The sequence below is a fragment of the Aquila chrysaetos genome, chromosome 12, assembly GCF_900496995.4.
Source record: "Aquila chrysaetos chrysaetos chromosome 12, bAquChr1.4, whole genome shotgun sequence".
Classification (NCBI taxonomy): domain Eukaryota; kingdom Metazoa; phylum Chordata; class Aves; order Accipitriformes; family Accipitridae; genus Aquila; species Aquila chrysaetos.
In genome coordinates, this window is record NC_044015.1 from 35651943 (window position 1) to 35668875 (window position 16933).

Sequence of the window (16933 nt, forward strand, 5' to 3'; positions counted from 1 at the left end):
TTTCATTTCTGACTGAGAGGCATCGAAAGTAGTACGTACCTCACCTATGGTAGAGTTATGAAGGGCCTGAGTGGTTTCCTTGTACCCATGCATCTAAATCGGATATTTGAAAGTTACAGGCAATGTTCTTGGGAAATTAGTGCTTTTAAATTCTTACAGATGGCCTTTTTATTTCCATGTGATCTTCTCAACTCCAGCCCTAAAACTGCACCGTGTCTATCACTGTGTTAGGTGTTCAGGATTTCTGGTGTACTTCACACAACATGAAAGATCCCTCGTTGTGTATGGATGAGCTAAGGCTGGAGATCTCCAGGCTTCACAGCTGCTCTCGTACGGGTGTGTTGGGGTGAAACGGGGCTTTGTCTTCCAATCTGTCAGTCCATATTTGGAAAAATGACCTCTCTGTTTTCATGTCCCTCCTCTCAAACAGTTTTCTGTTCTTCTGAGATTTTGTAGCAGCCTGAGCCATAATTCAGGCAAGTACTTAAGTAGGCGCTCAAGTGCCACGTCCCCGGTAGTGTTTGAAATCCTTAATAAGTGTGGTACTGGGGTAGTAGTGGGGACATTTGTAGACCTTACAGATAATTGCAGCGAGCAGGATGAATCTGTTGTGGAAACCTCAAGTTTTCCTTCAGAAAGCCCATTTCAGTGTAAATGAAGCTCTTGGTACCTTCCATGAGAGCGGGCATAAGCAGGGGAATGGCCTGACAAAATAGAGGTTTTTCTTTATCCCAGTGGGGCTGGACAAGGTGAGACGGGAGCTGTGGTGGCTGCAGAGGCTGGGCTGGGCTCTGTGCTCCCCATCTCCCCTCCTCGCCTTTGCAGAGCCTTGGACCTGCTTCAGTTCCCACTTCAAACCACCTACTCTGAAAGCACCTGCGCTGAAATGAACACAAGTATTTTTGGTGTAAAACCAGCACAGGCAAGATCCAAAGAAGAGTATTTAAAAAGAAAATTAGCATAGACTGAAAATGCTGATTAGACAGGTGGTTGCTTATACAGTTAGTGATGGACTCATTTGTTAAGCTGAATGTTTGCGGCTTGTCCTGGTTGCACTAGCAGTGAAATGAATGTGTGTTTTCTGGTGGCAGATTAAAGAAATGACCACATGCTCGTTGAGCTGTCTCTGTGCATTTAAAACTTTAAAATAAGTAGGAAAAACATGTTCTGGAAATATTTCGCTTGTATAACCAACTCCTGAGAGAGCTATTTATGATTTTTCTACCTGTTCTTGGCACAGGCCTTTTTTCTGTTAAAAGAGGTTTGACAGTTGCATGAGATCACACTTGGATTTGTGCCCTGCGAGCTAAAAATGCAGAGTCACTGCTTGTGAGGACAAGACTTTGCTGGAAAAAATAGAAACACTGCCCTTGTGTTCACTGCTAATACTGCATCGAAAAGTGGAGCTTCATCAAGCTTTAGTGTGCCTTAATATTCATACAGTCGTTCCTTGCTTTTAGGGAGAGCACTGCTTTAAAAAACCCCAACAAATGAACAGATTTAGTAGTAATCGTTTAATGCCTGGGACATTCCTTTAAGATTAATAAATGACCAGCTGAGATGAGCTGATAGCCTGAATCAATGTCTCTGGCTGTTTACAGCTGCTGCTCATTAACTCATAGTTGAAATAATTAACGTTATTATCAAATGAGTCTAAACAAATAGCTGAATCGCATTTTTTGTGTGTGTTCATTCTCACCGAAGTGGGAGAAAACAGCGAGTGTGTGCCTGGGAGGGGTGACCGTGTCCCCCCGGAGCTGCACCAAAATCTCTTGCATGCAGCCCAGCAGTTCAGGGTGCTGTTGGCACCCCCTGATTCAAACCCCATTTCCAGCTTCAAAATGTGGAGGAGATCCCAGAAGTGTCCCCATCGGTTGCCCAGGATCTGGTGGAAGGGAGGAGCTGTTGGCTGGGTGGACGGTGGGGTCGTCCTCGCCAAGCTGGCCCACCACCGCCGGCGGCAGCCGGGACGGCTGCACACAGAGACTCGTACTGCGTTTGAGGTGCCCTAATGTATGGCAGGTGTATGTGAGGCTTCATCTGTCTGTGGCTTTGTAAGCAGGCTAATGCAGAAACATGCTTAAAAACAAGCTGTGGTTAAGCTGTTGCAAAATGCAGCATTGATTATATCCTTTAATTGGCCTCAGGAAGCCTCCTGGCTGCCTCTGCACAGTCCAGTCCCCTGCTGCACTGCCTAGGCTGAGGCTTCAAGTCACGTACCTGGGTCTTAGGGGTATCCACTCTGTGTTAGAAATTCAGACGCCGTTAAGAAAATAAAAAGGCCTGTGGATCTGAGTGTACCGTCAAACTGCCAAGGTGTGGCAGCTTCCTGCTTGAGCAAGCATTTGTAATTGAGGATGGCTTTGTTAAAAAGGCAATTAAAATATTTCAAATTTAGTACAAAGTTATGATTAAGTGAAGTATAACACAGATTTCCTGAGTTCTGAAACAAACCCTGCTGTCATGAGCTGCTTCGTTGACACGGTCTCAAAGCCGGTGCCCCACGCCAGCAGTCTCTCCGCTTCAGGTTTTCTTGCTCTGTGGTTACGCAGATGCAGCTCGTCACCAGCCCCATCTGCTTTTTTAAGCTCTTCTGCAATAGGATGTGGACTGTTACCACTTTTCTCCCCCAAGTCATTTATCCTTAGTAGAGCAATCTGTTTTCTCGCCTTTCTCTATGGTTTGGCAGAGGTTTGCACTGTGTGAGAGTCCCGCTCTCCTGAGTCCCTGTTTGCTGCGAGGCCTAATGGAAAATTCTCCATCAGGTTTCTGCTTGGCTTACCTTGCTGGGGGGAGCCCGTTGCTAGCCCACCTTCCTGGGCTAGCGCAGCTCGGCTGCGGTGCTCTGCCTCATCAGCCATTCTTTACCTGCTCCCTGGTCAAGCAGAAGGTCCTTGTCAAGGTTTGCAGAAGCCTTCTCCTGTGTATTTTTGGCTGGGTAACAGCCTGCAACTCTATAAAAAGAACTACTATGTCCTCTTTCAGACCTTTTTTTTGGTGCTTGCTTACAACTGGGTGGCTACAGAAAAGTATTTTGCATCTTCGTGTAGGATAGTACATCGGGGTAGATGATCTGAGATAGCTGCTGTTGATCTGCCTGTTTGTTCTCATTATCTGTGTTACCTCTTACCTGAAGCTAAACTGACACCTCCCAGAAGACCGTACATAGATAGGGGTGATGTTCCAGCTCGGGCTGCTGACTCTATTTAAGTCCTGTTTTAGGAACTAGATGTATGAGGACTTGCATTCGATGTGATGGTTTTGGATGCGTGCTGAAACTTGCTTTAGGCAAGGCTGTTAAACCGCGTTGTGGATAGCCCTCTTTGCTCAAGGAGGATGCCTGCCGTGTTGTTGAACGATAACGCCAAGATAACACCATACGCTGAGCCTAGAGATGAGATCATTCGTCACTTGATTTCACTGATCCTTTGATATCCTACTCACTGTATACTTTTTCTAAAATACATTCCTAGTTATGCATAATATTTCTCTGCTATATGGTACTGTGTTGTTATTAGTTCAAACTAGCATATTTTAACATACATAGACACATCTTCTATTTACACACGGAAGTACAGCCTGTATTTATACTTCAGCAGTCCTCCCCTGATGGATTGCTCATGCCTTCAGCTTACGTGCATTTTTGTGTTTACTCCCAGTTTTGGCCCTTTGTCCCCAGCCTTTCCTCTTGGCTAATTAGGGTTGATTTCTGTAATTTTCCTACCTTGTTCTTGTACTCAGAAGGGCTGTGTTGTTCTTAGAATTGCTTTCAAGCTGACCTAATTCTTGCCAAAAGGTACGTTTTAGCACTCTTGCTATTTTTTAAGTGTTTGGAGTCAGGATTTCACAATTGGCTTAAGTCCCAAAAGGGACACTCCTCCCATTTTCCTCTTGGCTGCCCGTTCCCAACTTTTTCAGTGGCTATAGCGATCGCAGAGTCAACGATAATGGCTTGTTTGCTTTTCATGAGGTGAAGAGTCAGTCGGATCAGTGTCCTCACAGCCAGCGACTAGAGCTAGTGCGAGGGAAGTGGCAGGACCCGTGGTTCAGAGGCAGCACTGCTTTAGACCAGCTGGAGTCAGCTGCACCCCAATCCCCAAATTCCCTGACATGGCACCAGGAGGTAAGCAGGGGCTGCTCGTGCTTAGCTCGGCTGCGCCGGGTCTGTGGGCTCAGTAGGCACTTCAGGGCATAACGTGCACCATTACTTACTCTTAGCGTGTTACGTTGCCCACCTGAAGTTGCCTATATATATATATGTATATGCCTATAATCTTCATCGGGTGCCTGCCTGTCCAGTAATCCGTATCAGGCCCTTCCTGTAAGGGACTTGCACGGACTTGTCCGAGTGATGCAATGCTTTGGGGGTTATAGGATGGTAGATTTGGGCCAAGCTCATGTGTCAGGAGGCAGAAGTGCATGTGAGCCTAAGCTTTTTTTGTCTGCTGTACTCTGAGGTGAGTCAAAGCCTCCGAGTGAGTGGTTTGGGTGGGTGCGCATGGGGGACGGTGTCCAGGACAAATCACACGTGTCTGAGATCACCGGACGAGCAGGGCGGGTTGTGAGCGAGCCGGTTTGCTGCGCTGAATACGGCACCTGGCATGGCGAGAGTCCGGGCTGCCTGCAGACTTTGTATGTTACCCCGGATGATCAATACCAGCATTTTTAGCTGTCATTCCTTTGATTTATACTATAAACAAGTTGAACTGATTGATGTTTACCCTTTCCAGAAAGTAAATATGTGTCTGAAAGAAGCGTGAACAATTCTCCTATTTCGGTGTGGACTGTTAGCGTTCTGCCATAGCTCCGGAGTGCTTCCCCCATCTCTCGTGCTTGAATGCAGCCTCCGAAAAACATGTTAACTGGATTCATTTGTTTGGGGTGTTCTTTTTTATTTTTGCTTCCTGCTAGCCAGCAGTTTCACAGCAGTAAGTGAATGGGACACAGCAGGTTCACTCTGTACCTTTCAGCAGAAGGAGACAGTCTGAGATTTATTTGTTTTCAGCGTCTTCCACTACAGGACCATTTTCTTTTTCCCAAAACTTCGGGTTTTTATTTGTTGTTAAATCTGCTCCTCATTTCTCCAGCAGCCGTCTTGCTTGAACCATAAGTGCTGTGTTTAACATAGCCATAGCACTATAATAAGTGTCTGTGTTTGCCAGGCATAAGAAGGGTTTCTGCAAAGATAACCGCTTGGTGTAAGTAGGAGAGAACATGTACCAATAATGCAGATGTTGTGGTTTGCTTATGGGGTAGGATGATCCACATACACATGCTGTTCTTCTGCCACCAGCTGCAGAAATGACTACTGGCCCATTCTGCTAGATTTTCTCCTTACCCAGCTGCTTTGCTTTGTAGTCCTTGGGGTGTACAAGTCTCAGGAGGCTACATTTTGTGCCTGAGTGTCCTTAATTTAATGTTTAGGGGCAACTGTTCTTTCCTGGCTTTGCTAACTGCAGCAACTTGACAGAAAAGCATGAATTTTTGTAAATTGTTTATGGATCTTTTCCCTCCCTGTATATAAAAAAAACCCTATTAAAATAAACATGCTAGGAGCTGTAATAAGAGGACTTTGTTACCTCTCAGAAGTTGTGGCCTGATGCTGTAAGTGGAGCTGTCAGTGGGGCTGTCTGGAGAGATGGAGTCAGTTCTCTGGTGAGCAGTTTGATGGTCTGGGATACACTGGCGTATGTTACCCACTTTCCTGAAGAAATTCACACCCTGATGTTTGATGGGATCACTGGAGAAAGGAACAAGGACAGCTAAAACCAACACGAAGCTGGTGAACAAGAATTCAGTTAGTCGAACCGTACCCAAGGATATGGCCCTTGAGTCAGAGAAACTTGCTGTGCAGCCTGGGAATGTAAAAACTGTCTGGTTGTGTCAGGAGATTGTGCTTCCAGGGATTAATTACTGCTCTTTAATTACTGCTTTTCCCCTACAACTCCTTCTTGCTAATCTCTTGTATTTAGGTTTGCATTGATGGTTAATCAAATTTCAGAGCAGGTGACTCTACAGAGCAGCAGGTGATTTCCATCTGCCAGGTAAGGCTGGGTTTGCACTGGCCAAGCTGAAAAGGGCACTGTCACCTATTTTATCTTGGCAGTAGGTAGCCTTTTTGGTTTTGTGTGACAGCACAGGTAAGAAGCTTGAAAATGAAATCCCTTTCTCTAATAGCCCTTGTCACTGTCTAGGAAAGCAGCAGGCAGGATGCATCTAGTTTGTACCTCCTCTCTCTGCCCCAGCCCTGTTTTTGGTATAGCAAAGCTGAGCTCAGGGGACAGGTAATATTTTAAGAGTCAGCAGCCAGGACTCACTTTCATGGTTGCTTATCTTTTCCAACTCTTCAGATATATTTATTTCTTAGTAATTTCAATGGAATAATTGTGGAAAAATGCAAAGGACAATTTTACAGTTTCAGTAAGAGCTTAGATGAGGCTGCGCCATCACTGCGGAACCACTGTGGCTTTCACCAAAAAACACCTCCCTCTGAAATGATGTATGACTCAAACCGGGTGTTGCTTCTTAATTGGTGTTAGCAGCTGGAGAAACACTGTGCAGATCCTGCAGGTTCCTCTCCTCTGTTGCAGACTGTTTCCTTAGTCTGTTGTTATATTAATTACTGACCATATCTACAATGTCTAATTCCTACAACACCAGAAATCTTATTAATCTTCCTTTAGGAGCACCCTGGTGGGAAGCATGTACAAACCTGCACGCGCATCCCAGGCGCAGGGGGGCCCTTGCTGAGGTTCGGAGTGTTTCTCTCTTACTGGCTATGGACCAGTAAGATGCTAGTGCACGTGTTTATTTCTGCGTGAAAATTCTCTATTTAATATTGAAATGATAATTGTGATACTAATAAAACTTTAAAGGAAAAACTGAGATGTGAAATTCCGTACGTCATGAGTTTGGGTTTTTTGTCCTTCAGTGCTGTCAAACTTACCAAGGAATATATCAAACAAACAAAAGTAAGAGTGGTTTTGTTTGAAATGGTCGTGAACAGTTAAAGTAAGCTCTCTCCAGCAAGCAGTGGTAGCAGAACAATCCCTTAATAAATCTTAAAAATGAAGTATACATTTATTGGGCTTAAAGTTCCAGATGAATCAAACATACATTCAAAATTTAAATTGTGTGATTAGTCTCCTTAGGGAGGAATGTGGGAATCCTGAGTAATGCAAGGACTTGGAACTATATTTTAAAGGTGAGCGTGTAATTAGTAGAGTGGCGCAATGAATCTGTTTTGAAACATATTATTATTTGTCAGGAGAGAACTACTTGGATCTTCACACTTCTCACATAAACAAAGGGAATCAGTCTTTGGCATGCTTGAAAATTTGGTAAAGGATCAGTTACAGTTTTGCTTAATACGGTGTTAAGTTAATGCTTAATCTCTTTTCTGACTATATTAGTAAGTGAATGGGGTCTGCAAGACAAACCCATGCTTTAGATTCCAGCTTGTGCCAGAACGGCTCCTCTTGTGTGCGCACGTGTGTCTGGTCTGGTTGTCCGTCCCAAGCGTCCCCTCCAGATGGGAGAGGAGGGCATTTTTCTTTCAAAAGAACTTTTTCAGCTATCCCAGTTATTTATACTGACTGGCTACCTGGAAGCAGGAATATAAAGGATCAGGTAGCGATTTCATTACATGATGTTTTATAGCAGCCAGTGTTCAGCTTTATAAATGAACTGTTCTCTTCTGTATGGCAGAAAAAGGTTTTTATAGTTGGCAGGCTGCTCGTAATATTCTAAGGATTATTAAAGTAAGCTGTAGTTGTCGTATAATGCACATTATAATGGCGAGTGGTTCTACATTAAGATGTCTTGGGGGAGGATATTATTTCAGAATGTGTATTCACATACAGATGGAATTTGAGTCTTTTCACCCAGATCAGAATGACATTCACAGAAAAGGCCCCTGGACCATCATGCCAGTGAGTTCTTTATGAGTAATAAAGTAGCGAGAAGAGAAAATTTCATAAAATTCATTGGGGATTTTGCAAAAAAAACCAAAAAGGATGTTGTGTTTTTTTTTTTTTCCCTCACCTCCTGACTTTACATCTGTAAGCTGAAGTTGTTCTTGTCTAGATTAGTTATTTAGGCTTCCTGCTAAGCACCTCACCTTAGAGATGAGAAAACTGGGAGGCAGCAAGGCTAAAAGATGTGTCTAGTGACGGTGAGCGTTGTAATAGGCAGCAGTGTTATGTTGCAAGGCTGTCAGAGCTGCAGAAAGGCCAGGCCACTTTCTGGATCAGTGTTTGAGGGCTGGTGAGCAGTAAAGCGTATGTGGCCCTGCTGCAGCTGTATGGGAACCAGTACAGCTGCTTTCCGACAACACGTTTCAAGACAGACATTTGCATATCGAAGGGATTTCAAAAAGCTGTGGGAACGGCTGGGGAAATTCAAATTGAACTGTTACGTTTGCATTAATTAATTAGGCAGCAACCGCAAGGAGTGTAAGTGCTATACCGACTGATGTTAAAAAAAAAAAAAGTAAGAAAGACTTAGGATAAACATAGCTAGGAAGACGTTTGTCTCCTTTGTTGGACTGAATTAACAGATATGCTGTTGATCTGGTGTTAAAATGCAAATAAATATCCCAGAGTGAGGCACACTGAGAGCATTGGATTAGATGAGGAAGAAAATTCAGAGATGGAAATGGAACAAAGCAGTAAATAGTGGAAAGCAGGTGGCTGTAGACTGATCTCGGGGACAGCAGTGAAGCTTTAACCTCTGGAACTATTAGATGTTACAAATTTATTTATCTCACCTTTGACCTTCCTGAAAGGATAATTTGTGCATGTTGGTGCAATTACTAAAACCAACAAACAAACAAAAGCCCTGATAACATACTGCTGATATGTGGCGTAGAAGGATCTTAAAATAATCTTTATCCAGGGATTAAGAGTTTCTGATCTACCACTGACCTGTTTTCAGAGTATTACAAATGTATCGCACTTGGCAAAAACAAGATGAAAATGCTGTAAAACAAGAGAAAAGCAGATTTACAGCAGCATAAGTAACCAAGGTAAGTTGCATTGATGAGAAAACTTCAAACTAAAAATCGTGCTTGATGAAACCTCCTTTTTCTAGGAGAGAACCCGAAGTGTGCTTGGGAATCTGCATGCAGAAACACAGTGTCTGGGCCTTTTAAGCCATGTGTGAAAATGTTTATTTTCATTAGAAGTGAAAAATGCAGACCTCCAGATGCCCTCTACGATTTCCTGCCCCCCTGCCCTCCAAAGGAGGAGGAGCCAGGGTGAGATGGAGACACAAACTCTGCTGTAGTCCTCGAGTCTAAATTAATGCTGTTATTTAAGGGCTGAATAAACATTAGGAATTAATGACTTCTGTGCACAGAAAGCCAGGGAGACTTGTGCTGACACCGTCTACTTTGTGACCAAGAAAAAAGTTGTGTATCTCCAGGACTGCGGCCATCTGAGATGTTTCATCATTACTAAATTCATATGTGAAAAAAATAATTGACTAAAGTAAATTAAGTGCCAGAAAATTATTTTTATTTCATTGCCTGACACCAATACGTGGATTTGATTATTTGTTTTAAACTTTTTTTGGTTTTTTTGCATGGAGGAATAGAGTTAACATGAAATTTCATCTTAGTTTGAAACGCCCGACATCTTTATCAAATGATAAATAACATGGACTTTGGCTAGATGTTCAGTATTTCATAATTTTGTCTGCAAAAACATTTTCTATGGTAGATAAGGGAAAAGTGAGACATCAGACCAATAAATTCATGCTCATCTTTGGAATAAAATAATTACTTGGGTAATAAAATCTTTTTTATATTTATACATGTCAGGGAGCCTCTAGCTACAAACATAAGTTGACTGAAGTCTCAAATCCTCACGTCGTTACCCTTGAATATCCACGCTGGAGTGAGCGGGACCTTGCCTTAACGTGGGTTGATAAAAGTAGCCATTATAAACTGTGAAAGATTTGCAGAGGGGTGATAAACCCGCGCAGGCGGGGCTGCACTCGCTCCTTACAGGCGTCTTGAAATTATTGTCGGATGAGCTTAACTTCCAAAAATGCTTCAGAGATTTGATAGCGGAGAAACCAGAGGATGCAGCTGCCAGCGTGGTGATGCGGCGGTGGCTGCGTGCGGGGCCGGCCGGGGTGCGTGCCAGCGGGGCTACTGGGGGCTGAAGGAGCCCAGCTTGACTGACGGGTGGTGGTCCGGGTCTAGGTGAGGGAGCACTTCATGCGGTCCCCTCCATCTCTTGATTTGATCCCTCTGGGGATACCGAATGTCGCTTCAGCGAACTGAGTCAGAGAAATCTGGGCTCTCATATTCTCACGAATAAATAGTTTAAAATATTTTTAGAATCATACACGTATAAACACACCTCTTCTTTTTATCTGTCGGAGGGGAGAGGACTGGTTTGAAAAGGTCATTGTCGGTGTACCCTAGAGTTTGACTCTCCGCGATGTGTGCGGCTGTATTCTTCCATTTTACTGGTATGTTTGTATCCAGTGGACTGCTAGCTCAGTTTGGGCAGGCTTTTAATAGTAATTGGGAGGTGAGATTAAAGTGCCACCAGACAGGGTGTTAAGGAAGTGCACCAGATCATGGGTGCTGAGCGGTCGCTCTTTTTTATTTACAGTAGTACAATTTATGCATTTTTCACAACAGCTTGGCAGCCACACAATCCCCAATTTTTTATATTCACAAGCATGAAGACTTCACGGTGAAAGACAGCACCGTTTTCACCCAGAGTTACTCATCTGACAAGAGATTTCTTGTCTAGTATGTGAAACTGTAGAAGCCCACAGCTGGCAACTATAAATTCCTGCCTTAATGGGTTATGTCAGACATGTAGCGCAGGGTGGTGGCTCTGCGGGGAGGGAACCTGAGACAGGACGCCAAAAGGAGGAGTGTTTCCATACAGCGCTGGCCGTCAGGAAAGCATTTGTGTATTTGGCACGGGAAGGGGGCCCCGGGCCGTCCATCAGGCCCCTCTTCTCCAGGTCTCTGCGGGGAGGATGACACCCGTGGGAGAGGGGCACTGCAGTAATGCAGAAATGGGTTCCCCAAGTGCACAGTCCCTCGGTGGTCGCTCGCAGCAAGCGCCTGCAAAAGACTAGAACGAGGGAATGAGGTTTCGTTCTTGTTTGGCCTATTACAAGCTTAAAAATTGTGTTACTGTCCAAAACTTAACTGAAGCAGTCAACAGTTGGATAGCGTGACTTATTTCTCATTTCAGAGTTGTCCAAATGTGATAGTTTTAACTCACAACAGATTGTTACTTAACTATAGTTTCCTTTTGCTGTCTAATTTCTGCTGAGATATCAGTTTGAATCTGTTTGCTGTTCATCTGCTATAGGCATTCACTACCAGTTGTCGCTGCTACTTCCAGACATTTTGAGAGTTTCTTGGACCTTTTTTCCTCCTCCTGTTTTTGTCTTTCCTTGTATTTCTGCATTATCACTTGCAGTCATGGTTTTGCCAAGGGGAGCTGTATGAAATACAGTAGCCTCCTCTCCTGCCCTTATTAGCACCAACCCGTGCCGTGCACGTAGTTGGTTATAGTGCTCCTCTTTTTTTCTAAGATGGGAAGGAGGGTGCATCTCCCTCCGTATGCTAAGTGTTCTGTACATCTTTGTAACAAATCAGGGAGCCAGCAGTAATGTCTTCTGCTATTGATTTAATAATCTGTCCAAAGAAGTACAGCAAAGCCTTGGGAAAAAAAGTTACTGATAGTTTGTGGTGTTAAGTTCTTGACACATAAAACCAGGACTCGGCTCTGCCTCGAGCTGATGTGTTCAGTGCAGAGGGAGGGTCTGCAGCATTCGGGAGGGGAAAAAATGCTTTATTTTGCTCGCACTAAAGGTTGCCAAGCCACTTCATGAATACTGTTATATCTGACAGGTCATCCCAGCTGGTGCTTCTCCCTATTCAGACAGCGATTACAAAATACTTCAGATAATTTAAACCATTAAAAGGCAGCTGATCTAGAAGAAATCTGTGATTCTGTGAAACACAGTTGAGAGTAGTCAGGAAATTAATCAAACTTACAGAACCACTGGCATTTTGTCTTTTGAACCTTGTCATAATTCCTCTGAGTTCTGCTAGGAAATCAGAGGGGGAAATCCTAGTGTGGCTAAATTAAGAGAAGACTGTGAATTTTACCCCACAGCTGAATTGCAAGTGGCAGGCACTGTGTTAAAAGAACAACTGCCCTGTAGACTTGTATTTTTGATGAGTATTTCTCATGAGCAAGGACTTCTGCTGCTGGGCATCCCTGGAACTGGCCGGCGAGAGGCTGCGTGCTCCTCGGGCTGCTTTCTCCCAGCCTTCCAGGAGCCCCGTCTGTCTTTCCACTTGCCGTGCTTCCTAGCAGTGAAAGAAGAATCACTTTATCAGGCTTTACAAGCGCAACATTACATGTGTTAAACCCCGTATCGGGACTTTGCCAGGTGTTGGTGTCAGCTGAACACTGCACTAGACCATTGCCAGAGCCGGCCAAAAGGGAACGGGAGAGGGGAACGCAGCTGCATTCCTGCTGCTGGAAATACCTGGAGATGCCCACAGCGGTCCGTGCTCTGTAAGGACATGCATGTTTCAGAAGGTGGTTGCTCTGTCCCAGGCAGCAAAAGCCCACATTTTCCCCATATCAGTGAGGAGCGAGTGGGAGTTTGGCAATGGGAGCTTTGTCAGGTGATGCGTGCTGCATCAGCGCTTCCTGCGGTGCAGCTGCATGCCCTCCTGCAGTCTGCTTGGTTTGCAGCAATGTCCTCTGAAACATCAACTTTTGCATTTTTCAAACAGATGAATCAGTGCTATTGTGTCTCTGATGCACCAGGTTTATTTGCAGAACACATCTATAAGTTGAATTTTTTTCTGCTGTTTAAGTACCACCATTAAAATAGACCTATTGCAAGAAATTCTCTCCCTATTAACAGTAGAATTATGGCTACTAGCCAATACTGTCCTAACAGTATTTCCTGTTCAAAATTTGTATTTATGTCCAAAAAAGTGCTTTAAAAGCAAGTAAAATAAGTAAGTACCATGTTAATATAAGTGTTAGTGAAAATATCTGATCTAAAGTTTGTTAATATTCAGAAGAAGCTTCTGAGAACATGGGAGAGGAAGGACTGTGTAATACCTACACATTGTCTGTTTTTTGTTTGGGAAATATGTACTTTAAACATACAGAAGTTGAAGTCCAGCTTGGGACAACTTGTAAAGTCTTACTAATGTATGAGAACAAATGTAAGACTTGGATTACTTACTTAAGCTGTTCTTTTTATCGTCCAGGTGACATTTTTTAAACACAAAAGAATTAAATCTACAGTTCTGGATTGGAACTTGTGTGGCGTAGAACAGTTCATGTAAATTTTAGTGATTACAGAACCAATAAAACCTTCCTCTCTAGAACTCTTAAGAATAGGCACTGTCCTCATCTTTGCAAACAATTCTTCCTAAATGTAAAAAAATCTACTTTTTGTTGCAAATACTGGGGGCTTTTCCTCAGCCATTACATTGTTCAATTCAGTACCTTAGCAGTTCACCAGGTGGCTGTAGGGTTTATTTGCCTGCTGTCTTGTGGAGTTTGTTGTACATGTATTTCACGTATGAATGATTCCTGGAGATGGAAAGCTTTTGCAGAGAACAACCACGAGCAGCTCCTTCCTCAGGATACTGGCCTCAATACTTTATCCCATTCTCAATATAATTATAGCCTCAAAATTGCGAAGTAGGAGCGGGAGATTTTACAAACATTTGTAGGACTAAGAGAGAAAAAGTTAAATACATTGCTTGTACTGTGCTACAAAATGCGAGGAAAACCTCTGTGTTTTTTTTTTAACTGTAGTATTTTAATTTTAGGAGCAGGTCCCTGTTCCTGTTTATCACCCGACGCCTAGCCAGACTCGGCTAGCAACACAGCTGACAGAAGAGGAACAAATCAGAATAGCGCAGAGGATAGGCCTTATTCAGCATCTACCTAAAGGAGTCTATGATCCTGGAAGAGATGGCTCCGAGAAGAAGATCAGAGAGTAAGTTACAGAAACCAAACTGTGAACTAATGTTCTGCCCTGGAAAACCTGATCTTGTCCTCCTGTTTTTGCCTTATTTTCAGGGACTGTAATTTAATGTAGCTTTCAGGAAAAAAAATGACCCTGCAGAAGGTTCTTTCCTTTATCCTCGCTTGTTTTCCTGTTACAGGTGAAACTTACTTTCCTGACCCATGTAATTCATGTCCTTACATGTGTTTTTTCCTCTTTATCCTCTCTTCATGGGGAAATAATTTCCTGTTACTTCCTCACCTGTATGGCTCCCTTTTACCATTTCTAGTTTTACGCACTCTGCGGACCCATGCCTACAGAAGGCTTCCAGCCCTCACTGACATTGTAACCATGGGCACACACATACACTACAAAGGAAACGCCAAAAAATCTAGCGCTTGGTGGAGCCAGCACTGACAGAGCTAAGAACTCCTCACACTATCAACAAGTACTAAAAGTTTGACTAACTCAAACATACCCAGGAGTATATATTGTACTACTTCTCATTTCCAGTGTGGTAACAGCAGCTTAAATATTTTTATGATTTTTTTTTTTTTTTTTTCCCCCCCTAGATGTGTCATTTGTATGATGGACTTTGTTTATGGGGACCCTATCCGATTTCTGCCGTGCATGCACATTTACCACCTGGACTGTATAGATGACTGGTTGATGAGATCCTTTACCTGTCCATCCTGCATGGAGCCAGTGGATGCAGCACTGCTTTCATCATATGAGACTAACTGAGCCAGGGTTTCTCCACTGAACCTTTAAGGAGACCATCCACTTTAATGGGTTTGATCCTTTTGTCATTCAGCCCAAAGAGCCGGGAATTAGGAATTAAGATCATGCACAAAGTATACATTTCCTAATAAATAAATAAAAAATATTCCTGAATGGCTGCAAATATTGGAAAAAACATAGTATTTTAGAGACTATAGAAAAGTAGGTTGTTATTTTTAATGTAAAGCCTTGACCCACCATTGTCTTTTAATGTTTGTTCTTACACCCATATATAGGAATTGTGTAAAGTGTTACAGCAACTGTAAGTGTTTAAACTGCGTGTATCCAATTTTATTAGCAGCAAGATAAGAGTATTTTTTTTCCTAAATAAAGTAACCAGTTTTGTTCTGATTCTTTTCACAAGTCCTGGCATTTGGGTCAAGGCTTTATTGAAATCTACATTTTATAACACTGGCACAAAGAAATAGTTTTAAGCTTGTTTGCACAGTTCTTTTTCTTTTTTTTTTTTTTTTTTTTGGTCCATTGGAGATGGAATTCATTGCCTTAGGTCTTTTTAATAGTGTATTGTTATTGTTGGGCTGGCTCTATGCTTGAAAACCAGTTTATTTATAACCTGTTAAAAGTGCTATATTTTGTTTGCAGTTAGGAATATGCAGACTTCAAAGTGATCTCCTAGCTTGTAAGCAAACTGAGATGCATTATCCCTTTTCTACAAGTGATGCAGAATATGAAGATATAAAACAGTCCTACAGTGAAATTACGGTTTCATGGTTTTTATAACTTGCTTTGGTTTTGATGAAACAACAGTCCTTAAACTTTAATATGTCACCTTTAACTTGATCAGGTTAAAAGTGGGCCAGATGGACAATAAATAGTTAAACTACCGTGACTGAAAAAAAAATATTTGGAACTACTGTAGTGGTAGTGTTGATCACTTATTCTATTTTTTTTTCTCCCTAAAAATGGTTGTCTTGGATTATAGCAAATGGATACTGCATCTCTCGTTCTTGTAGTTCTTAGGTTATCAGAAGTTAAGAATAAACATACTGTATCTCAGTCTCCTGTATTAAATGTATCTGTTAAGCCCTGCTGGCTGACACATCAGTCCACCAAACAGATATGAAATCAGATATAAGAAAAATATATTTTGTTCTGCACGTAAATGCAAAGTTTATGGAAACACCGACTGTCATACTAGCAGTTGAGGGGGAAAACAGTACTGCTATAGCCAGAATGACACAATTAGCTAATTTCTGTAGCAAACAGTATGTGCTTGTTAAGAGACGGTCTAGCAAAGATTGTAGCTGTAAGGACCTTTTATCCACTTACTTAGGATGATTTTTCTTTTATCTTTTTTTTTTCTTTCCTTCCTTAATATACCCTACTGTGACTTCTATACATTCAGCGCAACGCTGATACATCGAGAAGTCCTGGTCTTGCAAAATGAGATGCAATCTCAAGTTAACCACAACAAATCAGGGAACATCCTTGATTGTTTTTCATACATAGTTTGAGTACTTGATACAAGTTGTGTTTAAAGACCCAAGTACTTTGAAGACTTAGTGTATTTACAATATAGAATTGTGCATGTTATGGATAATTTTTGAAGGGCTGGTCAGCAAAATGTAGAATCAACATGTTGATTTATTTATTATTCCTGCAGCTGACAGCAACCTGCTCTCTTAGAGAAGAACTCCAAGTAGCAGTCAGAAGGAATTGAAAGCAGTCTACAGTTCTAGATTCACTCAGATTGCTACACATTTATCTGGACACAATTTTTTGCTGAATTCATACATACCTAATTACATGGATCAAAATCTGGGAAGAGAGACCTGAAATTGTGCAATATCATTGTTCCTTTTCATCATTCCATGTGTGTTCTTTTGTGTCCTCCTTCTTGTTTGTTTGTTTTGGGGGGTTGGTTTCTTTTTTTTTTTTTTTTTTGGTAAAACAATGTCCACATTAAGTATTCATTCCTTTTCTTTATCTTGTTAAAACTGGCAAATGAACAATTTGAAAAAAACAGCATTGTCATGTTGGTATTAGTCTTTATTTATTACAAGACTTGATTAAGAAAGATTTGAAGGAAAGATGAAGTGACCAATTACTGAGCTGAATGCTTTTATAGGCACTTTGTATAGTTGAACTTTTAACACTGATATAC

The 16933-nt window shown here is 42.3% G+C and overlaps 1 protein-coding gene across 1 annotated transcript in view; it reads left to right on the forward strand.

The window, feature by feature from the left end:
* The window catches only part of RNF11 (ring finger protein 11), a 32463-nt gene extending 16638 nt beyond the window's left edge, over positions 1–15825 (forward strand). The window contains exons 2-3 of the mRNA XM_030033938.2: positions 13850–14019; positions 14601–15825. Coding sequence (XP_029889798.1) covers positions 13850–14019; positions 14601–14772 — 342 coding nt within the window. The 3' untranslated portion in view covers positions 14773–15825. The remainder of the gene's footprint in view (positions 1–13849; positions 14020–14600) is intronic.
* The last annotated feature ends 1108 nt before the right edge of the window (positions 15826–16933 follow it).